Here is a 25,420-nt window from a genome sequence, read left to right as displayed (position 1 = left end):
GTAAGTTTCTTACCAGGCTTGGAGGGCAATTGGGAGATGAGCAGCTCACCACCAGGAGATCCTGCTGAATTCCCAGCAGGGTCCAGCTACCTTCTGGAGTGCCTGGGACGGGTTACAGAGAATATTGCTTAGGAGTTATCGGGGCTGTCAGTGACTCAACAGGTCAGCTATGACAGGAAGGAGGGGAAAGAGGGGAGGAAAGAAAGCACCTGGCTTTGAAAGAAAATGTCTTCCTGCTACATTGCTCTTTGCTTATTTAAAGGGGGAAAGAGAATAGAGTGGGTAGGTAGGTAGGTAGGCAAATCTAAAAAACTGTAGTTTATAACACCGACAACTGGTAAACACTGGCCTGTGAGAGCTCCAATTGAAGAACAGCCTTTACCAAAGGTGTCATGGGCTTTGAAGACACTTGAACTCAGGATGAAATGAAGAAACATGCTAAGAGGAAGGCATGTTTGTCAAACTCTCACCATGATCAACTCCTGCCCGGAGACCTATGTCCCCACTGTTGTAGGACAGGTGGATCCAAAACTGGGCTTCACAATCACTTATGGACTCACTGTTAATACGGTGTTCATTGAAGACAATCTTACTCGGCTATGAGTGATCACAGAAGAAGAAGAAGAAGAAGAAGAAGAAGAAGAAGAAGAAGAAGAAGAAGAAGAAGAAGAAAAGGAGGAGGGTGCTCTTTCCCTGGAGAGGGGGTGGGCATAATCCTCAAAAATGAAATGAAATTAAGATATTAAAATGCAAATGTTCACATAGGGAATGGGGAAAGAGGAAAACTGGTTTTATTGATGAAATTAGATGAGCAGTTGCATACCCAAGTAATACTGGGGAGCAAGGAGCAGCTACTAACATCTAACAGGAACCATGTTCTGAATGGAGCAAGTGATGAAAGGCCCAACTCTCTGAAAGAGTCCCCTGGGAGCTGAAGCATAAAGCAAAGAAGCCTACTCATAGGATCACAGAATTCCTTCTCATCCTGAACAGCATAGAAGGATCTGCCAGAACTTTTTACTGATGTATCTCAGGGGCACATTCGTATCCAATCTCAGTGGGACCCCACATTGGGATCATAATCTCAATGGAAAACATCTAGGTGCCACACGATTAATGGGTTACAACTACAGATGTAACAGAATGCTGGCTGCCTCATAGGAGAACAAGCAAGCAAGCAACACTCAGGATGCCTTTTGGCCCCAGCAAGGAATGATGCGAAATGTAGCTGAGGCCAGTTCTATACACATACAAAAAACATGTACACAATGAACAGAAGTAGTAGTCTAGCACCAATATTCTAGCTTCATTTGCCTCAAAAAAAGGCCCCTTATAAAGAAAGGGAACTAGATCTGGCATGGATTAGTAGTGGCTGCCTCTTGTTGAGAATGTAAGCCAGCATACAGGAAGTGGAAGAGCTTGGCTGTAGCCTTCTAGCCCCTTCCTTTTCCCCGAGATCTCGGAAATGGGCAGAAATACAGGATATGGGAGACTTCTCAATTAACGTGCCTGGTCTTTGGGACAGATCTCAGCAAACACAATACGGCCCCTGGACTTTGCAAGCTAAGATTTGATTGTACCTTCTGTAATAGCCTTCACACTCCCCAGCTCGGTATCCACAACCAGCAGCTCCTGCAAGAAATAATAAAGGAAGGAAAGTGAGGGCTGGGAAAGCGGCTGCTCTGTTACAAGAGCCCATGGAAACTTAATAATAGAAAAAAAGCTTTTTCTCTTTCCTCCCCCCCACATACATCATCTCAGAGAAGATACAGTGTTCCCCATTTCTGGAACACTGGTCACCTACCACGAAGGTTCCTGTCAGTGGGTGTGAAAGAACCCTTCAAATAACAATGTGTTAACCCAGTCACCAAAGTCAGGGATATGTGATCAAACTTTGCACTAACTAGCAAGGTCCTAAAGCCAGTTCTGTATCCACAGTTCTGTATCCTGATAGAGAGTCAAAGCACAGAGAACAAGAAAGGCAGAGAACATTCTTCTGAGGCAGAAACGACACAGACTGGAACCACAGTATGTCCAAAATCTATTGTGTAATCCTGGGGGGGGGGGTGCTGTAGCCACTTGAAGAAATGTAACACTCCAAATAGTGTTAACTCCAACTTCCATCAGCCCCAGCTAGCATGGCCAATACAGTGGAAACTTGGTTCTTGAACTCATTCCATTCTGGAAGTCCATTCGACTCCTGAAACCGTTTGAAAACCAAGGCGTAGCTTCCGATTGGCTGCAGGAGCTTCCTGCACTCAAGTGGAATTTGCATTGGATGTTCAGCTTCTGAATGTTCAAAAACTGGAACACGTACTTCTGGGTTTTCGGCGTCTGGGAGCCGATTTGTTGTTCAACTAAGCCGTTTGAGAACCAAGGTATGACTGTATTCAGGGAGGATGGAAGTCCAGCAGCATCTGGAGGACACAACTTTTGCTGCCTCTGAAGTAATCCAAGACTAGAGAAAGACTAGGGGCTCAGTTCCTAGGTAAGGCAGGGAAGGAACTGGGGAGGACGCTCAGGAACTGGCAAATTAGTTCCAAGTTTGATCCCATGCTCCTGTCTGTCTAAGGCAGTGAGGGAAGTAAAGCCACTGCTGCCTTGAGACCTCCTGTATGCCAGCTTCTCAATCACAGTTTCTTCATCTCTGATTTCCAACAGATACTTTTTACACCCTCATGAGCCTTTTCAGGTTCAGTACCCATGATTCACGTTCCCCAGCTGTAATTAAAGCTTAGCTCTTACATTTCTGAAATGTGTATCTGAGTGGCAAAAGTGCTTTATTAGGACATGGAGAAGCCAAGATCAAATCCCTGTTTAAATACAAAGCTCACTGAGCAGGTCACGACAATATTTAAACCCAACCAACATCATAGGGATTGTTGTGAGTCTTAAACCGCTGTTCTGAGGTTATTGGTGGAAGATATATATGAAAATATATATATGAATATATGAAAACACACACAGACACACACACACTCTTTCTATGAAGCCAATTGTTTTGCATTCACACTGCATAAACCTGAACATCTTCCTATACATCCTGCAAATTCTCAGGACTGGTGGAAAGCATTTGCAAACTTTCGTTGGTACACCATCTTCACACCCCGAAGTCTTCCCTTCTGGTCTCAGCATACCTTTCTACTCCTTTGAGGAGTGCTAAGCAGGACTCTATGGTTGTCAGCAGCCCAACAAAGCAGAGGCAGTGCCCCTGAGTAAATCCCAAAAAACCCTGAAACGGGAGAAAATGGTTAAAGTAAAACATGGCTGAAGTCTGGAGCTTTGGAGAAATGTTGGAGAACAGCATCAAACAGATATTATAAAAAGACACTGCGTGGAATACGGTGTATATGGCTGACTGCAGGACTCTCCATTTTTGGGTAACAAAAGCAAGCCTTAGCATTCTTTTTGTATGTGGTAGCAGGAGCTGGGTGGTAGGACATGTATGAACTAAAGAGGCAAGGCGATAAAAAAGCAACTCCAATTTTGCATGCTCCGTCTCCGAAATTGAGACTTACCAGCTGTGGCAGTCCTGACTATGTCCACCACTGTAGATGTGAGTTTAGTTTGCCAATTGAGCTAAGCAGGAGGGGGAAAATCAGGTAATGAATACAAAGCAGCAAACTTCACACTCCTCCTCCACTGAATCCCACAGAACAGTTGCTCTGCATCTTTTCAGTAGTCGATTCCAAGCTAATCTCCCTTACAGCATCTTTCAATAAATGCTAAATTCTACAATGTTTTAATTCTGCAATCAGAATTAGTTGCATTTAAGAACTATATCAATTTAACTTTTTATAATAAGGCCATGTTGAACTCAGTTTTTCTACTCTCTAAATGTTTTATGTTGTTGTTGCATACTAATTTCAAATTCCACAGTTCCTTTGCTATTATGAACTGCCTGCACCCACAGTCCCTTCTCTTCCAAGAAACTACCTACCAGAAGCGCCACACTTACCACCTGTAGCTTCAGACACTGGCGATGAGGCCCAAATACAGGGCACTCAAGGTATAGCAGGCGAGTTCCATCAGGGCTGAGCCGGGGAGAAGAAACAGCCTCGGAATCTGAGGACAGCAACTCTGCAACCACAGATACAATGCAGTATCAGGACATACAGACATACAGACCCATCTCATAAAGGCAATTGGCCAGAAGTCCCCAGGTGATGAAATTAGAAAAACATTAACAGTGGACAATCTGAATTCCTTTTCTGAAAAGTCCCTGTAAATTTACCTCTGAGGTTTCTTCTGACAACGCTTCTTTACTCACATTTTGAAAAAAATAAAACATATAAGAAAGGAGCAATAGTAACTGAAGAAACTATAGACATCTTTGGAAAGCAAAGTAAGTTTGAAACAAGTAACCTGTAAAGGCAGTGCCAGATTTATGTACAGTATAAGCTAAACAAGCTATAGCTTAGGGCCCCACTCTCTTGGGGCCCCCAAAAAAAATTTAAAGAAAAAAATCTGGATGTATATTTCCAAAATATAAGATAAAAGAACAAATAAAATAAAACCTACATACAGCAACAGTGTTTTGTGTTGTGTATGGACCTATTAGGTCCATAAATTACCATACAGAATATATTCAACACAAAAAACAGCGACAATTTGTTGTTGACAAAGGACAGCTGGACATATAAAGGGCACCATTACCTTCAGTAGCTTAGGGCCTCATCAAACCTAAATCCGGCCATGCAAACTACATGTTTGATTGCTGAAACATTAGAAGGCCATACTCTGGACATTTTTAAGCTCCTTTACAAAAGGCAAACTAAGCTGCAAAACTGAGATTCTACTGGGCTGCAGAATTCCATGGAAGACTGGGCTCTTCTGGCTTGCACATACACACAGATTGTAAATTTGGCAGTCACTGTTGTTCTTTCTTTGCAGTACTAAGGCAGGAAATGTTTTTGCTGAAATGCTTCCATTTGTGAAGTTACAACAAAGAATCCTTGACATATTTGAATGTGATAGCCCTGACTAACTGTGCAAACATTTGTCACTGTCAGGAAATCCACCTAGGGCTCCAAGTGACTGAGAAGCTACAGGTACACCCCACCACCAGCACTGTTGGAGGAATATGGGAAGGAAAGGCGCTGCATGGAGGGACAAGAGATAAGCTGCCTCCAAGATGACTTACCACAGCTACTTTCAAAGAGATCGAAGAGAAAAAGGGCTGACCTATGGCAGGGAGAGGGGAATGGGTGAGACATCTCCAACAGGGACCAAGTTTTTCACCCACCCGCCCACCCCATGATGAATTAAATGTTAGTCCCTGTAGGATTAAATTTTCACACTCTGCACTTAAAATATAGTGAAGCTGAGGATCTTGAGGCTTTCCCTTCCACCTTCCATTGATTTAGGAAAACCTTCAAGGTTATTTGTTTATATATTTTTCATGGAACAGGCTACTTTAGAGAAGCAGAATGCATTTCCTTGGAGGTTTTCACCAAGGAAAATATGGGCTGGCACCCATCAGGAATCATTTAGATATAGTCTATACTATTTTAGGAAGCACAGGGGTGGAGCTGGACTAATAAATAACCCATTGGGCTCCTTCCAAACCCAAGAATATCACTTCTGCCGATTCTACTTTTTTAGAAATGATCACCGAGATCACTGATTAAGATCTCATTATTGTTCAGGACATGTTTTTTCCCCTTTTTGTTTTATTTTTTTCTCTAAACTGAGCAAAATATTGCCCTCATAATTTTCCCTGAGGCAGTGGTCCTGGGAAGGCCAACTGGAGAGCTGAATCCATGGTTTCACACTTAAGAGTGACTGAGATCTTGCCTACCTTCTGTTGGAGCAAGCATTCAAACCCAGTCTGAAGGGCTCGTGCCACCAGCCAACGAACAGTATACCTTTGTCGTCTGGGGACCACAGGGCCTGGCCAGGGAAGCAAAACCAAAATATTAGCCATTCACATCTGGGTGTGCTGCACCATGGGCCAAGCTATGTCTCCATTGTCTCCCCGTAAGATCTGCAGAATGCTGCTGCAGCGGCTGAAATTCAACAAGGCTGTTCACTGGGAGATGTTCCAATCTCCAGGGCTCTGCAGGCACCAGACTACTTTACTGTTACAAGTGTTTGGAAGCAGAAAGCATGGGAGGTATGTATCTGCCTCTGGATATGATGAAGGGTCAGGTGATGGATCTGAGAAAGCAGCATTTTCTCCAGCAGGCTTCTGCTGAGCTCCAGCCTCTAGTGCTTGAACTGATGTTGCACAAATGAATAAACCTCTGTGCTCCAGCACCAATTTATTTAAACAGCAACTTTCTACCTTTAAAATTTTAACAGTATGCATGGTTCCACCCATTGCAAAGGTGCTTTTTGCATGAAACAGAGAGGATGTGAACTTCTACATTTAAGTAGGGAGCGAATGTGACAGCATCCTGTACCAAACAGATCGTCAACTGCAACAGGCAACATGATGGGTTGGGAGATGGTTTGCCTGTTTTTGCCTGTACGTGGAAGCCTCTTTCTGGGCTGAGGGAAAGTTGGCTCTGAAAAAGCACCTTCTAGGAGGATATGGAAATCCACCGTCGGATTCCCTTGTTCAGTTCAACACTATTCAAAAGCTAAGGGTGCAAAAAGTGCAAGAATCATCAAGAGAAATACAATTTGTGAGCTCAGAACCACCTCTATGACCCAGGACACCTTGTATGTCCGCTTCATGCATTCTTCTGCAAGCCAAATAAAGGAAATGGGTCAGAGACTTCCTCCTCCCATTTTATTAATTTAAATCTTGCTTCATTATTCTAAAATGCTTGCAATCCATAGTGGCTTGAGGAGTGTCCCATTAAATTCCCATGCTGCATTGCACTAACCTGTCCAGGTGAGATATGCCCTGGGATGCCGTCTAGCACTGAAACTTCACTGGTTTCAACATTCACCACGCACAAGACAGGGAAGCTTTTATCACTCAGTGCCTCTCCCCAATTGTCATGGTATACAAAGTGCTCCTCCTAGAAAAAAAGCAGAGGGGAAGGTCTTGTGAAGATTCCTGATCCAAATAATAATCAACAACAACAACAGTAATTTATTATTTATACCCCGCCCATCTGGCTGGGTTTCCCCAGCCACTCTGTATGGCTCCCAAAACAATAATAATAATAATAATAATAATAATAATAATAATAATAATAATGTGAAAAAACATCAAATATTAAAAACTTCCCTAAACCTTCATATGTCCTCTAAAAGTCAGATAGTTGTTTATTTCCTTGACATCTGATGGGAGGGCATTCCACGGGGTGGGTGCCACTACCGAGAAGGCCCTCTGCCTGGTTCCCTGTAACCTCACTTCTCACAGTAAGGGAACAGCCAGAAGGCCCTTGGTGCTGGATCTCAGTGTCTGGGCTGAACACTGGGGGTGGAGACGCTCCTTCAGGAATACAGGTATAGAGTTTCCCATGAGAAAGACATATAGGCCTCAACAGTTAAGGGAGTTGGGTGTGCTTAGCCTGAATAAGAGGAGACTGATAGGAGATATGATAGCCAACTTCAAATGTCTAAAGGGCTGTCACATGAACATGGAGCAAGCTTCTTTTCTCCTGCTCCAAAGGGTAGCAACCAGACCAATGGACTCAAGTCACAAGAACGGAGATTCCAACAAACATCAGAAAGAACTTTCTGACAGTAAGAGCTCTTCAGCAGCTGAACAGACTCCACTGAGAGGTGTTGGACTCTCCTTCCTTGGAGGTTTTTAAGCAGAGGCTGGATGGCCATCTGTTATGGATGCTGTAGTTGATATTACTAGATTGCAGGGGGTGGACAAGATGACCCTTGGGGCCCCTTCCAGCTCTACAATTCTGATTCTATGACAGAATAAAGATAGTAAAGCATGTGGCACAGTATAAGCATCTCAATGCCGAAGAAAAAAAAGTAGATACCTTTCTTGCTTCACCTGGCTCCTCTCCTGGGGGGGACCTGCTTTGAGGGAAAAGTGGTTGCCTTTTGGGGCGTCTTCTCTCAGCAACATAAAGGATCTGTGTTTCTGAAGTGGACCAGGCAACACACCCAAACTGCTCTGGTGGCATAAGGTCAGATAGGAAAATAGGTAATGATCTTCCTTAAAGGTAAAGGTAAAGGTTGACCACTCTCACTAAAGCAGAACACAAGTGGGAAGAGAAGCAGTTCATAATGCTGAGCACACAACTATGGGTAACAGGTTGACTGACTGATCTGATATTTCCCCAAAGCCATTGCAGGGGAATTAGCACTCTAGTATAAGGCAGCAGCTCCTGCTATTATATAAAAAAAGAGAGAGTGTTCTCCTGAGGTCCTAATCAATGGTTAGTGTAGACTGAGGGTGGAATCCAACATCGTGCTAAGGCGTTTGCTCTGCCACAGCAAGCATTTCTGCTTGTGCTGATGGAACAATTGCCCCTCTCTCCCCCTTGCACACTATTTTGGGGTTATCCTGACCCCTCAGAGCTGATGGGGGGCATGGGGGGGGAGGAAGCCCCATTGCATCGGTAGGACCTGTTGCACTGCTGATGCAACTATTTGCTTGAATCTGTCCCAGAGAAAAGCCACAAGTTACTAAACAGTGTGTAAATATCAGCCAAAGATAGTCCTACTCTACTTTTGGGGTTATAATTGTTCATTGTGCCTAAAAAGCAAGCTCCCCCTTTGTGTGGAAGTTTAATGCTTAAGATAATAATAATAATAATAATAATAATAATAATAATAATAATAATTTATTATTTATACCCCGCCCATCTGGCTGGGCCTCCCCAGCCACTCTGGGCGGCTTCCAAAAGAATATTAAAATACTATGATACATCAAACATTAAAAGCATCCCTGAACAGGGCTGCCTTCAGATGTCTTCTAAAAGTCTGGTAGTTGTTGTTCTCTTTGACATCTGGTGGGAGGGCATTCCACAGGGAGGGCGCCACTACCGAGAAGGCCCTCTGCCTGGTTCCCTGTAACTTGGCTTCTCGCAGTGAGGGAACCGCCAGAAGGCCCTTGGTGCTGGACCTCAGTGTCCGGGTAGAACGATGGGGGTGGAGACGCTCCTTCAGGTATACTGGACCGAGGCCGTTTAGGGCTTTAAAGGTCAGCACCAACACTTTGAATTGTGCTCGGAAACGTACTGGGAGCCAATGTAGGTCTTTCAAGACCCGTGTTATATGGTCTCGGTGGCCGCTCCCAGTCACCAGTCTGGCTGCTGCGTTCTGGATTAGTTGTAGTTTCCAGGTCACCTTCAAAGGTAGCCCCACGTAGAGTGCATTGCAGTAATCCAAGCGGGAGATAACCAGAGCATGCACCACTCTGGCGTGGCAGTCCACAGGCAGATAGGGTCTCAGCCTGCGTACCAGATGGAGCTGGTACACAGCTGCCCTGGACACGGATTTAACCTGTGCCTCCATGGACAGCTGTGAGTCCAAAATGACTCCCAGGCTGCGCACCTGGTCCTTCAGGGGCACAGTTACCCCATTCAGGACCAGGGAGTCCTCCACACCTGCCCGCCTCCTGTCCCCCAGAAACAGTACTTCTGTCTTGTCAGGATTCAATCTCAATCTGTTAGCCGCCATCCATCCTCCAACCGCCTCCAGACACTCACACAGGACCTTCACTGCCCTCACTGGTTCTGATTTGAAAGAGAGGTAGAGCTGGGTATCATCCGCATACTGATGAACACCCAGCCCAAACCTCCTGATGATCTCTCCCAGTGGCTGCATGTAAATGTTGAAAAGCATGGGGGAGAGGACAGAACCCTGAGGCACCCCACAAGTGAGAGCCCAGGGGTCTGAACACTCATCCCCCACCACCACTTTCTGAACACGGCCCAGGAGGAAGGAGCGGAACCACTGTAGGACAGTGCCCCCAGCTCCCAGCCCCTCAAGACGGTCCAGAAGGATGTTATGGTTGATGGTATCAAACGCCGCTGAGAGATCCAGCAGAACTAGGAAACAGCTCTCACCTTTGTCCCTAGCCCGCCGGAGATCATCAACCAGTGCGACCAAGGCAGTTTCAGTCCCATGATGAGGCCTGAATCCCGACTGGAAGGGATCCAAATGGTCCGCTTCTTCCAGGCGTGCCTGGAGTTGTTCAGCAACCACTCGCTCAATCACCTTGCCCAAGAATGGAAGATTTGAGACTGGGCGATAGCTGGCCATCGCCGCATCTAAAGATGGTTTTTTAAGAAGTGGGGTTTGATAACCACCTCTTTCAGCGGGTCTGGGAAGGCTCCCTCACGGAGGGAAGCATTCACCACCCCACAAAGCCCATCGCCCAGTCCTTCCCGGCTAGCTTTTATAAGCCAGGATGGGCAAGGATCAAGGAGACAGGTGGTTGGTTTCACTCGTCCAAGCAGCCTGTCCACATCCTCGGAGGTAACAGATTGGAATTGATCCCATGCAATTTGACTAGACAGGACTCTAGCACTCTCCCGCCCCGGCCCTGCTCCCACGGTGGCGTCTACCTCTTCCCGAATCTGAGCGACTTTATCTGCAAAAAACTTTGCAAAATCATTGCAGGAGATCATGTGGCCCATACTGGGCCCCGATGTAGCAGGTGGTTCCGCTAAATTGCGGACCACCTGAAAAAGTCTCCTGCTGCTGTTTTCTGCAGATGCAATAGAGGCGGTGAAGAAAGTCTTCTTCGCCGTCGCTACCGCCACTTGGTAGGCTCGACATTGAGCTCTAACCTGTGTCCGGTCAGCTTCAGAATGAGTTATCCGCCACCGGCGCTCTAGCCGTCTCAACGATTGTTTCATTGCCCTCAGATCCGTGGAAAACCACGGGGCTCTCCGGGCTCCATGCAATCGGAGAGGGCGCTTCGGAGCCAAACAGTCAATAGCCCTGGTTAACTCCACATTCCAGCGGGCCACCAGGGAATCAGCTGAAAGGCCATCAACATGGGATAAAGCATCCCCTACCACTCTCTGGAAACCATTTGGATCCATTAAGTGGCGGGGGCGGACCATCCGAATCGGTCCCACCTCCCTGCAGAGGGGAAGGGTCGCGGAGAAGTCCAGTTGCACCAGGAAGTGATCTGACCATGGCACTTCTTTTGTTTCACTTTTAGTTAGTGTCAGGTCATCAACATCCGTAGAGGTAAACACCAGGTCCAAGGCATGTCCGCGGCTATGGGTTGGGCCAAACTTATTCAGGGACAGCCCCATGGAGGCCATGCTTTCCATGAAGTCCCGAGCGGCCCCTTGTAAGGTCGTGTCGGCATGGATATTAAAATCCCCTAGGACAACCAAACTAGGCGTCTCCAGGAGAACATCCGCCACGACCTGAAGCAGCTCGGGCAGGGAATCCTTGGTGCAGCGGGGAGGTCGGTACGCCAAAAGGAATCCTATACTGCCCCTATTGCCCAACTTCCAGAACATGCACTCAGAGAACTGGGTCTTCCCAATAGGACGCCTGGTGCAAACTAATGACTTCCTAAAAATCACTGCAACCCCCCCTCCCCGCCCACAAGGCCTGGGTTGCTGTGCGTAAGAGAAACCTGGTGGACAAGCAGCAGCAAGAACAGGCCCATCCGCTTCATTCAACCAAGTCTCTGTTACACATGCCAGGTCAAATCCCCCATCCATGATCAGGTCATGGATGGCAGTGGTCTTATGAATCATTAACCTGGCATTGCACAGTAGCACCTTCAGGTCATGTGGGTATCCCTTGCTGATTCTAGTATCCATCTGGTCAGGACCAGACCTGGAGGCAGGGATAGTCCTCAGACAACGACTAAACCTGCCTCCTCTGTAATGACATGGTCTGGTCTTAGCGTAACTCCTCCTCCTACCCGAGATCACTGAGATCGGTTGTCCCAACGCATCCCCCCCTGTGGAACATGCCGCAGCCATTTTGTTGGCTGGGACCCACTCCCCGGCAGCCCTGACCCCTCCCCTTAAGAACAAAATAAGACCTTAAAACAATGAAAACAAAACAAAAAAGAAACCCCAAAAAACAAAAAACAAAACAAATAAAAAACTGTAAAAATTACAAATCCATCAAAATCAAACAAATTCCCAACTAAACATCCATCCCACCCCCACCCCATCCCTGCATATACAGTAATAATAATGACAATAATAATAATAATAATAAAGAAATAAAAAGGAAAAGGAAAATTTTAAAACATTTTAAAAAGAACTCTGCACCCCTCCGGATCCCCCTGGGCCGCAGCAGCAGTGACAGCAATCATCCCTGTGAGGCCTGTCAGGCCCCGCCCTAGGCCAGATGGTGAGTGGCAGGAAGGAGCAGGGCCCTCAGACACCCACGCAGGAGAGTCCTCCTGGGCAGCAGAGCGCAGCAGTCCTTATGGGGCTTCAGGCCCCGCCCCGGGCCAGATGGTGAGTGGCAGGAAGGAGCAGGGCCCCCAGACACCCACGCAGGAGAGTCCTCCTGGGCAGCAGAGCACAGCAGTCCTTATGGGGCTTCAGGCCCCGCCCCAGGCCAGATGGTGAGTGGCAGGAAGGAGCAGGGCCCTCAGACACCCACGCAGGAGAGTCCTCCTGGGCAGCAGAGCGCAGCAGTCCTTATGGGGCTTCAGGCCCCGCCCCGGGCCAGATGGTGAGTGGCAGGAAGGAGCAGGGCCCCCAGACACCCACACAGGAGAGTCCTCCTGGGCAGCAGAGCACAGCAGTCCTTATGGGGCTTCAGGCCCCGCCCTAGGCCAGATGGTGAGTGGCAGGAAGGAGCAGGGCCCTCAGACACCCACGCAGGAGAGTCCTCCTGGGCAGCAGAGCACAGCAGTCCTTATGGGGCTTCAGGCCCCGCCCCGGGCCAGATGGTGAGTGGCAGGAAGGAGCAGGGCCCTCAGACACCCACGCAGGAGAGTCCTCCTGGGCAGCAGAGCACAGCAGTCCTTATGGGGCTTCAGGCCCCGCCCCAGGCCAGATGGTGAGTGGCAGGAAGGAGCAGGGCCCTCAGACACCCACGCAGGAGAGTCCTCCTGGGCAGCAGAGCACAGCAGTCCTTATGGGGCTTCAGGCCCCGCCCCGGGCCAGATGGTGAGTGGCAGGAAGGAGCAGGGCCCTCAGACACCCACGCAGGAGAGTCCTCCTGGGCAGCAGAGCACAGCAGTCCTTATGGGGCTTCAGGCCCCGCCCCAGGCCAGATGGTGAGTGGCAGGAAGGAGCAGGGCCCTCAGACACCCACGCAGGAGAGTCCTCCTGGGCAGCAGAGCACAGCAGTCCTTATGGGGCTTCAGGCCCCGCCCCGGGCCAGATGGTGAGTGGCAGGAAGGAGCAGGGCCCTCAGACACCCACACAGGAGAGTCGCAAAGAGCTCGGGATTTGCGATCTAAAGGCCAAGCTAAGCAAGTAGGGCAGACAGTGAAATCTCAAGTAGCATAGACCGGGTCTCAAATTGTGCTGTGTATTTGTATATGAATGTGGCCTCACCAGAATTCTACCTCAGCCTGTTTTCACAGACAGAAACATGTAAACATGTGCTTTGTGACCTAGGTGCATGGCTAGTGTGACATTCACCAAAGCAGTTCAGCTTAGCCTTGTCACTAAGATCTGAAAACCTGGTTCCAGTGAGAGTTAAGGAGGACCTTTTATAAACACCACCCAGAGATGCCTGAAAGGGCAGTGGAAGAAGAAAGAATATAGTGTTCTCCTTTGGCGTTAGGGAGAGGATGTTAATAGGAAGAAGCATGAGCAAGTGTTGTGCTGGGAGAGAGCAGGGCACACAGGACTGAGGGAACATCACTTGCTTTGTCTGCAGAGTAGCAGCATACAGCCAAGCCCACTTCTTTTGCCCTTACCATCTGCGTATACTCTGCCATGTTTATCCAGTGCTGTGAGATTAATACTTCTCACCCTTCCACTCTTGTTCCAGACCTGCTGAGAAACAGAGATCAGCAAGAGCCAATGCCCACCACTACCATGCAACAGGCCTGCTACATTCCCTCAAGCACCATAGCCACTTTCTTCCCTGACTCCACTGCTAGGACTGAAAAAGATGGGGGAGCTGAAGAGGTGAGGGAGGGCTGTGCCAGATTTTAAGAGACATGTGCCCAGTGATACCAGTCCAAAGGGACTGTGCATGTAATCCCTCACCTTTGGTCTGTCTATGTATCCCCATAAAGGCAGATTCCCTAGATGTTTCACACATAATACTGCAGACTTCCTTCCTTCTCATCCGTGGCTGAATCTCAGATTTCATGTTAACAAAAAGGCAATTATCAAGTTATTCTGTTATATCCAGAGGCCTGTGGTAACCAGCTTTGACTATTTATTTCTATTTAAAACATTTATAGATTGCCTTCCCAAGAATAACTCTTTCAAAGCAGTTTACATTATAAAATATAAATAAATAATACAACAGCATCAGTTTTAAAATGTAAAATACAAGGTTATTTCTACAAAGCACCCCCAGTGAACCAGCAATAATAAAACAACCCACCAAATTCTCCAAATTATTATTATAATTATAAAACCACAATATTTTATAATGCAGATAATAACAGCCCACAAGCGGATGGCTGTATACAGTATTGTAAAAGTATATTCCTACAAAATTCTAAATACAGAAACCTGGGTGCAGCAACACTATTCCTACTCTTTCTACACAAAGCATTTAATAAGTCTTTGCAGCACCATCCTTGCTCTGTAGGTGTGACGGGTATTTGCTAGCTAGCATGCACTTTACTGTCACGCACATACACCATTTTACCTCTATCACTTCCTGCTTCTGCCCCATTTCCAAGTGATGGGTGAAAACAGCCTTATGCATCCCAGTGGGTGACATTCTGATCAGCAGTCTGTGGCACAGGAGATAGGGACAACATGAGCAGCAGAGCCAGCTCTGAGAGGCATTTAAAACCAAAGGACACCCTACTCCCACCCCCACACCAAAGACCATCAGTATTTTTCAGGAGGGATTCAAAACTTTAGGTTTGTACAAGTAGGTTAAAGAACTCTCTTACCTTAGTGCAACAAATCTACTTTTTTAAAAAGGACTTTGAAATTCATTTCCCTGTCACTTTCCTAACATCACAAAGTATGGGACGAGCAAATTGACAGGATGATATATAAACAACCCAAAGTCAAGTCAGGATGAGCACTCATTGTTGCATAACTGCCCCCAAAACAAAGCATAAAGTCTGTGCAAGTAAACCAATAGATAGGTCATTTGGTTAAACCCCATTTATTTCCATCTTCTTTAAGCAAAACCCTCCAACCTGGAAAGGAGCTAAATAGTTTATATGCAGTCCTATGATTCCCATCACTCCCAGTAGAAGACTTTCAGGTTGCACAAAGAAGGATCTTGGCCTTGGGGAAACTGATGCCAGTTATAGCTAACAGTTAATAGGGTAGCACAATTTGTCACCAAGGCAAAAGAAGTTATGTTCTCTTAAAGCAACCCCTTGAAAACAACCCATTCTAACCTATCTCGGTTCCTTGGGAAAAGTTTATTATCCTTAGTCTGGTTTATATTTTATCTTGTGCCAGGTTATCCCAATCCAAGTCTGGATTGAATTTCTAAAGCATGGTTAGGTATGCTAAGGGCAACTGGATGCTCTACGTACTGGTCCCGGATCTCAGCTGGAACGCCAACAGGAGTAACGGAGACAATTGCTCTGCTATTGTGGTGTAGGATATACTGACGGCTGAAATGCAGCTTCTGACAGCGCCCCAGGTCAGGCTGGCACCACTCTGCAGGAAAGGAGGGAGGTAAGACCAGGTATCTGAGCCTTGGAATCTCCTATCCCTGTGTGTAGTACTGCTGTTTCTGAATTTTATGTGGAATTCTGTGGGAAGCACAAAGTCCAGAAAGCCAGCAAGACAGAGACACCGATTCTGCTCCAAGACACCATGATTAAGATAACCAGAGTTCAGAAATGGAGAACTGACTGTAGAGCTACGGGGAGAAAGAGCACCTCATCCAGCAATAAAGGAGTTGAGAATGTGTTATACCAGAATTAATCTTGTGAGAGATGACAGTTAACTGTGTTTAGAGACATTTAGAGAAAGTGCAGCTCATCAGAACTGAAATTGCAAGTAAACAGCATGTGTAACGGGTCTCACTAAAGACTTCTGGAATTGGTAATTTCAAGAGACGTTTTTGCTTATCATTGTTTAGAGGTCACACATAATGCAGTTATCATCCTCTTTCATGCTACAAATTCAGCATAAGTGACATTTTTCTAACTGAGAACAGACACTTGACATTCTACAGATAGCTGGAAATCATTAGCATTAGATACAAATTAGGCTGTGAGATTCTTGGCCAACTTTGCAGCTTTATCTTAACAGCCTCACTGAGTGGGACTGGGACCTAACTTCTACATATGCTCAAGACCCAACTGCCTGGCTTTCCACTCTCACCAACACCAGGCAGAGCGGCAAATTGGAAATATACTTATTTTTCTGTGTGACAGAGAAAACTAATGGGAAATATTGAGATAGCAACTTTTTCAATATTTTTGGAGGGCTCTGTTCAAGGCAAGGACACCAGAGCATCATAGCACACTTCACCAGAAGTGCAGCATCACCTGCCACGTTTGGGACCAAGGCTCTCCTAGGGCAGATTTGCAGAGCTGCCACCTGGGCAAATATGTGTCAGCAAAGGCTTCCTTCAGGTCACAGGGACATAGTTTGCACCCAAACTCATCCTAGACTCCCCTCCTCCAATGAAGGAAAAGAGAATGTTGGACTTTGTGTTAAGCTTTTTTTCTGCAGTGAGAAGGGGTGTTGGCCTGCCCTGTTGTAATATTTTGCTACTGCAGGTACTAGGATCAGCCACAACCAGGTGTATAAAGATGAGTACCATCAGCATACTTAAAACAGGGGTCCTTATCCTGCAGTCTGGAGAGGGGTTTCCCTCTCTTATTTCCCTATCTATATGGCCATCTCTCTTATCTTCATTTCTTAGCTACTGTTACAATCCAGCCCATTAAGCTTTCCTCCCTTATAGCTCTTGGTTGCCACATTACTGATCATAGTTCTCAAGAGTTTATTCAGGCTTGAATATTAGCATATTGAAAGAGGTTGCCCAGCCCACTCAGGTAACCCCTCCTGGAGGATTCTACTTCCTGCCAGTAGAGCAAGTGGACAGTGACAACCCATCCTAAACATCTCTTTCACTGCAGGAAAACTGTCAGTTGCCATGAGATGCTGCAAGGCCTGACAGCACATAGCATTTTTAACCACAGTCTCAAATCATGTTACTTATAATATTTGGCTCCTAATTTGACATTATACACAAGTCTCTTACTTTACCATATAGAAAGGGGGCAGCCACTCCCCACCCCCCTTGCATTCAGCATATGTGATATTTTTTTTTTCTTTTTATAAATTACGCATCATCTTTTAACTTGGAAGTAACTGCAAACTTGAGATGTATAGGCTGGGATGGTGTTATTCTTACACAGTGAAGTCAGCTTTTTGCAGTGCATATGATTACAACACACCTGAGAGTTTCTAAAAGTCTGGGCCAACTCCTCTCCTCCGGACCTAAGACAAGGCCCCAATGGAGGCAGGTTGTTGAAAAGGCAACTTAGTTTTCTGACCTCCATGCCATGATTCTTCTAATCCCAGAGGTGTAACAGGCAAGAGACAGGGGGGGGGGGGCAATCCAATATTTTTCTCATCTGCTACCAAGTAAGAGGTGTCCTGGCTGTCTTATGTCAACCTCTCTCTGTGACATAGCTCAAATGGAAGGCCACTGCAACTCCATTTTTAACTGGCTCGGGGTCTGAGATGCCCAAAGTGGACGGCACTGCATATTAATATTTGCTTTTAAAACAATTGATTAACAGCAAAGGACCAGGTATATATATAACCAGACTCAAAAAGCACCAAAAGTCAGATAGTTGTTTGTTTCCTTGACACCTGAAGGGAAGGTGTTCCCACTGGGACGGAGCCACTACAGAAAAGTCCCTGTGTAACTTCACTTCTGGAAGTGAGGAAACCAGCAGAAGACTCTCTGGGTTTATAAACATAGTCTATTCCCCAGCGTGGGCTTGAGTCACTTGCAACATTCTGTTCACTACTTTAATTCCATGTGTTTTTAATGGAGCAGTGCTGATGCCCGTCGAAAAGAGAACGGGGAGGGAAACTGCCCGCCCATCAACAGCTCAGCCCGACCTCCCCCTGGGCTTGTCCACACAACCTCGGCTTTTCTGAAGCGGGGTCCGGGAGAGGAGAGCGCCTAACCCGCGCAACTGGCTCACCCGTGTAGAGGGGCAGGCACTCAGCGGCGGCGCCGCAGGCAGCAAACCCGACTCCCACACTGGCATAAGTCACGCGGGGAAACCGGCTCAGCTCCCGGTACAGGGCGCCCAGAGGACCCGACCCCGCTGGAGGCTAGGAGGAGAGAAGAGGCGGCGTTATTCAGGGCAAATGGAGGCGCTTGCCCGGCGGCCCCTGCTTCCCCGGCGCCCTCCTCCCCTGCTCCGCAGCCTCACCGCCTCTTCCGCCCGCTCCGCTCTAGAAGCCATCGCCCTGGAAGTTTCCCAGAAACAGCCCGAGAGGCGCTTGTCCCGGGACAGCAGGGCGGCCACAGCGCACGGGCGGGAAGCGGGCGGTGCCGACAGCCCTTGGCCGGGCGGGGAGAGGAGGCGGGGACAGAGCCAGGCCTCTGCTCGCGGTTCCCCCTGGAAATCCCTGCTGGGAAGGCCCAGCCGAAGGGGTGGCGGCCTTTCTTGCCCCCGATCCTGCCGCTCCTTTTTTTTCAGGCAGGCAACTAAACTTAAAAATACACGCGAAGGGGAGGCTTGTGTTCGTCACAGCTGAGGTATCGACGGCGCTGTTTCTGATCCCTGTGAGACGCGCAGGATCCCACTGAGAACTGACTGTATCGGGGTCTCCCTCCCTGCCCATAATAAAGGCAACCACAACAACAAAGTTTTGCTTCTTTCTTTTTCTCATAACCATTCACTCACTTCAGCTGACCTGCAGGGTTGCTGGGTACGTGAGAACCACGCTTGCACGCTGCCCTGCCGCAAGCTGCTTGGAAGGGCGAGAGTAAAACAATGTGATGAAGGAAGGGAAACCGCACAGGTGACGAGAACGCAATTACACAGACGCTCGAACACCAGCTACTGTGAATAAAACTCGCTCCTAGCCCCAGACCCCAATCTCCATTCTATAGTCCCCCGCTGTGAACCTGGTGTTATATAGATCAGATAAGCTCAGGCTGTCTCACCCACAACTGCGCACAATTTAACAAGTCATACTGGTGTGTGCATCTCCCTCAAGACATTTTCTCAACGGAAGGTCAATCCCCTGGAAGCAGCAGCAGAACTAAAGGAAGGTGATGGGATCAGGGTGGTGCTTTCAGCAGCGGTCTCTTGGCAACGTTTCATTTGTTACAACACTTTCATTTACAGCCTATGGAGAATGCAAAGGATGCAACCAATTACTCTTATGCAGCACTGCTGAAAAAGCAGTGGGATACAGGAGGCAGACTGTGAATATAGGAGATTCAAGTTAAATTGTAGCTCTGTTCACTGGCCTAAGTGGACAATTTAACCAACGGAACACAGCATGAGAATCAAAATACATTTTAATCTGACCCAAGCCCTCGGAATGAAAATGGCAAAAATACTGGGAAATTGTGGCATGGTTAATCGTACACTATCTTCTATTTAGTAGGAATTCAAAATCTGGTAACTTGGTTCCCAGCACAAATGCAAAGCAGCTATCTTAACAAAGGAATGAGGAACCTTTGGCCCCTACAGGGACACCCTACCTATTGGCCATGATAGATGGGGGTGAGGAGAGCTGGAGTTCAACAACAATGGGAGAGCCACAGGCTCCCAACCCATGACAAAAGTGGTTGTCTTACAAATTAAGGTGTTCTTCTTCTTTGGCAATCACTCGTAGCCAAGTAGGATGGTCTTCCATAAACATGGTTTTAACAGTGAGTCCGTAAGTGACTGTGGAGGCCAATTCTGGATCCACACATCCTTCCACAGAGGGGACATAGGTTTCCGGGCAGGAGTTGATCATGGTGAGGGTTTGCCAAACATGCCTTCCTCTTAGTAAGTTTCTCCCTTTTGTCCTGAGTTTGAGCATCTTCAAAGCCCAGGAAGTATTAACAATACCCAATCTGTCTTGAAGGTTTTTGGCTACTTTGGGGCTTATGTAAAGCAGAACTGAAGGAACAGGTGAACAGGAACTTTAACAGGATGTTTTTAGAAAGAATGGTGGTAATTAGTGATATACTCAAGTACATTAATATCAGATGTCCTCCTGTTGCATTTAAGGTTTCTTAAATGGATAGATAAATAATGAAAAAATACTTGCATTTTCAAGAATTCAAGGCTAATTAGATATTCTATGGCCTTTTAAACTGGCGTGTGTTATGTTTGTTACTGTGCTTTGGGTTTTTATACTGTAAACTGCCCTGTGATCCTTGGATGACGGGTGGTATAGACATAATAATAATAATAATAATAATAATAATAATAATCGGGGAAAATTGACAAGGGATGGGACAAAGCCAATGAAAATAACAAGAATGTTAAGGTGGCTATTGATAGTCCACCTCTCAGTTCCCAACAGAAACCAGCAGCAGATAGGGTAATGGGTCTCTGAATTCCCCCTCTACTCAAAAGAAAGACCAATTGTAGAGTCTACTTCCATGATAATGTATCAGGAAGCACCAGAGAAAACAGTGCCTGTATATACAAGAGAAAAATGATATAGCAGAGTGTCAAGCAGGAATTTGTCCTGAGACAACACAGCATGAGAGGTTCATATGCACTATGATCAGTTGGGGATTTAGTTCCTGGTGACATCTGTAGCTATAAGCTGGATGGGAGGAGTTCTGAAGAGCAAAAGCAACAGTTGCGCATTACATTCCACAAACCCTCTTTGTGAATTACCTCTTTTCCCTTTGAGTCAAAAAATTGCTAGTCCTGTTATCTCTTCTTCAAAAAAATATCCAGTACTCTCCAATAAAGTTTGTATCTCAGTAGTTGACAAGCCCCAGTTGTTCCCAATCTCTATAAAGAATTACACTTTGCAAGTCAGCCTCTCAAAAGTCAGGAGCGAGCAGTCTTAGACAATCAGGTGTGTTTTATTTACTTTTGCAGCAGGAGTCTTTGTAGTTTACCTGTTGTCCCCAAAGACTAAGGCTAAAGACAGAGATTCAAAAATCAGTACCCAGCACCTGACACCTCCAAATAAGCCACCTGCTGTGGTGGAACTACTTATCAGAGGGCATGATCTGACAAAGTGTGTGATGAAGGTGACCTCTGCCATATACTTATTCAAGTTCTGGACGACATGAATACCAGAGTAACCAGTCCCTATGGTGGCTGTTTGGAATTGAAGTGCCTTGGATTATGTCGGCTGGCCACGCTGCTTATTAGTATGGAAGCGGGTTACAAAAGGAGTAGGCCAGCTTCTGTAGTTATCATTTCAAGTGCTGGATCAGCCAGAGTGCAATATTCATGAAACCGTCTGCCTCGGCCTCCACACCAGAGAGCGAATGGTTATTGCCCGGATAAAGCAGCATCCTAGAAAGAGAGAGACACAAATATTAGGTGTAATGCGGTTATTTTTCACACCACTCTCTCTTGCCAGACCTTCTACCCAAACGCAATTCTCCCCTCCTAACCCAGTCACATATATTTCTAGCCTCTTGACCACCACCCCTTTGTCCCTACAGAGCCTCCTTTCAGCCAGCTCCTTTGCATTGTTTGCTTATTATGCTTACCGGGTTGGGACACCCCTGGCCTTGAGAGCACGGTAATATTCCAAGCCTTGCTTGGGGGGTACACGTCTATCTTCCTCTCCTATCATTAAAAGAACAGGTGTCTGAACCTAAGGAGGAAAAAGGGCAAAGATATCAAGGCAGGTGGAAAAACCAAAGCTCTGAAAACGAAGTAGCGAAATCATGGAGTTCTTGGACCAATGGATGTGGAGAGGGAAGGTCTGTGTGGATTGTACCTTGTCAACGTATTGCATAGGTGAACAAAGCAGCATCTCTGCCCCTTGCCTGGGATCTGGGAGGGCAGTCTGGTCATACGGTAAGCCAGCCTCCGTCAGGCACCTAGGAGTAGCAGCACAGCAGGTATCAAAACAGAGGGAACGGGAAGCAGAGAGCAGGAATAAACGGAAAGTTCTTCCAGCTGACAGGTGCAGAAAGCGACATTGTACATTGGGACCAGTGCATTTTATGAAAGTGCAGATTATAAATGGGTAAATAAATAAATTAAAACTATGGAATATAGTGATGGTCACCAACTTGGATGGTTTTAAAGGACAATTCAATTAATTCATGGTATGTATGTGTTAAGACTATCAATAGCTACTAGCCACGATGGGTGTGTTCACCGTGAGGTGGTACATCTCTGAATACCAATTGTTGGGAACCACCTTGGGAGAGTGCTCTTGCCCTTGGGTCATGTTTGCAGGCTCCCCATCAGCAGCTGGTTGGTCACTGGGAGAATAGGATGCAGGAGTGTATGGGCCTTCTTGTGTCCTCATTACAGTAGCCACAGGCATGAAGGAGAAACTGCAGCTGCTCAGGCTGCCTTTGGTACGCACCAGTCAGGGATGTCAGTGCTTCCGACCATGGAGGCCACGTTGACCACGGGATTCCTGGCCACGCAAGCCTTGTAGGTGCCAGGGTACTGGCCGATGAGATGGCAGGATAGGAAGCCTCCATGGGAGCCACCAAGCACAGCCACACTCTGTGGATCCGTCAGTTCCTCCTGTAGCACCTGTTCCACACAGAACTGCAAAGAAGGCGGTGGGTGCAGCAGCGGGGAAAACAGTACTGCAGCATCTTCCCACCAGTGAAAAAATCTACAGCTCCACCCCCCCCCTGCTTGCCCTGGAAAGGGGGATTGAAACCCTCTTACCTGCACATCCTTGACATCCTGACTGCCCACTTTCCCTGGAAGGGAGTCCACACTGTCCTGGCCAAAGCCTAGTGATCCTCGGTAATTCACTTAGGGAAGGGAGAAAAACAGGCTCATTGAGATCTCCAGTTCTTTGCTAAAGCTGAGCCTCCTGCTCTCGAAGGAGGTGTCACTCTGCTCAACCAGGTTGCAGAATCACTGGGCAGGAGGTTGCTTCCTCTAATTATCATCATCAAACCTTTTATTGGCATCACATACAAACATCCAAAACAAATCAATGCAGAATTACCACTTCCCCAGTGGCACAAAGCATTTGCTAAAAGAAAGGAGGCAGAGCAGTCTATCGTCATAGCTTCCTCTAATGGAAGGATGATACCATGGCAGGAATCTCCAGCTCTCCCTACCTGCTACCTGAACTTGACTACTGTCATTCCTCCTCCAGTGTCACTCCCATAGCACACCTGTTGAGCAACTGAGACAGACTGGACTAGACAGGAAAAGGCCAAATTATTTGGACCACGCTGCAGTCATTTACCGCTGTCATGGGAGAGGATCCATTGACAGTCCAGTCTCCTAATTGTGATGCCCTATTCTAAGATAAACTGAGACCCCGGCAGCCCACTGGGTGACTGAGAATGCTCTGGGCCACCACTTACCCAGCAGCACAGCAAACCCCATCCGACAGAGCAGTGCTGGGTACAGCATCCAGCTGGTGGTGAACACTGAGTGTGGGCCTCCTGCAAAGGAGAAGACGGGAGTGCCAGTGAGATGAAGGGCCTGTGCCTTGAATGAGGGGAAGGGAGCGATGAAGACAAAGCACTTACCATGGGGTGACACCACTAATGGAAACTTGGCCTTCCTTGGCTCCTGAGTGGGCCGGAGTAGGATGGCTTCAAAACTGAGGCCCGCTGTGAGGAAAGACCACAGTTTGCAGATCTGGTGAAAATCAGGCACAAAGGCCTAGATTCAACTAACCCAGTGCACTCACAGAAGTCAACGCAAGGGCTCCCACTAGAGCAACAGGCCTTTCCCCTTGTGCTTCCCTCCAATCTGCTGTGGAGGGTCAGGAGAACTTCCCAGAACAATACACAGGGGAAGGAGAGGAGGATAATTCCATCTCCCTGCAATGGCAGATCTAGCGTAAGTGAGTGGTGTCCATTTCCTCCCACAATCTGCATATCACAGCCTCAATGCCCCAATTTCTTCCCTGGCTCAAAGCAGGGAATGAAATTCCTTGATCTCTGGCAATGTCTGTCCAATTCTTTTTCTCTGGCCCCTCACCATACTGGGGGTTGTCCTGCTCTGGAGGAGGCTGCAGGGTACGGACATCCCAAGAGATTTCTTGAATTGGGCTGGCTTCTTCCAGGCACACCCAGTTAACTTCAGCTTCCTTGCCAGCAGGAGGCAGGAAGGCCACCATCTGCAGCAAGAGGACATAGAGGAATCCAGCACCACTGGAGCAGATCTCTCTTACTTGGACCGCACAAGGTCACCGAGAACATAAGAAGCAGAGCATGTCCCCTAAGCAGCAGCACACGTCAGATATTTGAAAAGAAAAAAAGAGGTAAGCCCAATGGGGACAGGGGGTCCACGTTGTGTTCTGTCCCTGGGCTCTTAATCATCACACACTGCACTGCCGACCATCCTTGACCCTACAGTCTCTGTGCTGTTTCAGCTTTGGCTGTAAAAATCTGCACTTTGGGCAACAAAACATGATGGCCAGTGCCTCATATTTTGCCCTCATCAGAATTCCCTCCCTCCCCCCCCCCCAAAAAAAGAATCAGTTAAGCACATAACTAACAGGATGTTGCATCCCGGCCACAAAGTTTGTGAAATCACAGCCAAACAAGTTTTTGACATAAGACGAAAAAATAACTTTCCAAGTTGAGGATAAAGGGGCCCCGAATGATTCATTTGATACAGACCAGTTCCTAAGTCAAAGTCTACAGGCTTGGTCTATTTAATATTTGGATAGTCCTAAGCAAAATGTAAAGTGACAGAAAGCACAGGAAGTATTATTTTAGAATTACTGCAACAAGCAATTCTGAGGAGTGTCAAGCCCAGGTCCCTCTGCCAAACCTTTGACCACTGGACACTTACAAGCACGGGAGGGCAGTTTGGAGTGGAGAATCTGGCCACCATCAGATCTCGGTCGACAGTGAGCAGGGCCCAGCTTCCAAGACGGGAACCTAGGTTAGTAAAAGAATAAAGTTTTCTCTTCCCCCATATTCTGTGCTCAGGTGTGGAGTATGCAGCCCTCACCGCTTTGTTTCTGACCTGGTATGTTAGCATTTGAGCACTGAAGGCCTGGGCAAGCTGGCCTCATATGAGCAAAGCTCTGGGGCAGAGAAAAACTGACTTGATATGCGGAAAAATATATAAAAATGGACGGAATATGCAACAAAATGGGTTGTATCCAGAGAAGTCCTCCTGCTTGTGCAGTGGAGGTTCACCTCACTCTCCTCCCCCCATCAGTTCCAGGGCTTGGGGAAACTCCCAGAATAGATTTGGGAGGGGGTTGTCGTCGTGGGGTAAGGAGATAGGGAAAGGTCTGTTGTGCAAACGTAAGTCATTCTGCGAATGTTATGGCTTTGTTGGATGCATCCCAATTTCCAACTGCTGACGGTT

At 47.2% G+C, this 25,420-nt stretch overlaps 1 protein-coding gene across 1 annotated transcript in view; it reads right to left on the bottom strand.

Annotated features, from left to right (window-relative positions):
* Positions 1-25,420, bottom strand: part of APEH (acylaminoacyl-peptide hydrolase) — a 73,365-nt gene that overhangs the window by 36,570 nt on the left and 11,375 nt on the right. Inside the window, exons 14-36 of the mRNA XM_079965763.1 lie at positions 24,893-24,981; positions 24,074-24,212; positions 23,617-23,700; positions 23,449-23,529; positions 22,793-22,881; positions 22,476-22,666; positions 21,876-21,978; positions 21,643-21,749; positions 21,342-21,442; positions 18,383-18,690; positions 18,149-18,281; positions 15,503-15,629; positions 14,647-14,734; positions 13,736-13,814; positions 7,899-8,035; positions 6,834-6,971; positions 5,801-5,892; positions 5,144-5,184; positions 3,959-4,080; positions 3,519-3,579; positions 3,138-3,232; positions 1,581-1,632; positions 14-102 (exon numbers count right to left, since the gene is read on the bottom strand). Of these exons, the coding sequence (XP_079821889.1) occupies positions 14-102; positions 1,581-1,632; positions 3,138-3,232; positions 3,519-3,579; positions 3,959-4,080; positions 5,144-5,184; positions 5,801-5,892; positions 6,834-6,971; positions 7,899-8,035; positions 13,736-13,814; positions 14,647-14,734; positions 15,503-15,629; positions 18,149-18,281; positions 18,383-18,690; positions 21,342-21,442; positions 21,643-21,749; positions 21,876-21,978; positions 22,476-22,666; positions 22,793-22,881; positions 23,449-23,529; positions 23,617-23,700; positions 24,074-24,212; positions 24,893-24,981 (2,546 nt within the window). The remainder of the gene's footprint in view (positions 1-13; positions 103-1,580; positions 1,633-3,137; positions 3,233-3,518; positions 3,580-3,958; positions 4,081-5,143; positions 5,185-5,800; positions 5,893-6,833; positions 6,972-7,898; positions 8,036-13,735; positions 13,815-14,646; positions 14,735-15,502; positions 15,630-18,148; positions 18,282-18,382; positions 18,691-21,341; positions 21,443-21,642; positions 21,750-21,875; positions 21,979-22,475; positions 22,667-22,792; positions 22,882-23,448; positions 23,530-23,616; positions 23,701-24,073; positions 24,213-24,892; positions 24,982-25,420) is intronic.

Source organism: Podarcis cretensis (genome assembly GCF_951804945.1).
Source record: "Podarcis cretensis genome assembly, chromosome: 2".
In the NCBI taxonomy this organism is placed as follows: domain Eukaryota; kingdom Metazoa; phylum Chordata; class Lepidosauria; order Squamata; family Lacertidae; genus Podarcis; species Podarcis cretensis.
This window is presented reverse-complemented; position numbering and strand designations above follow the sequence as displayed.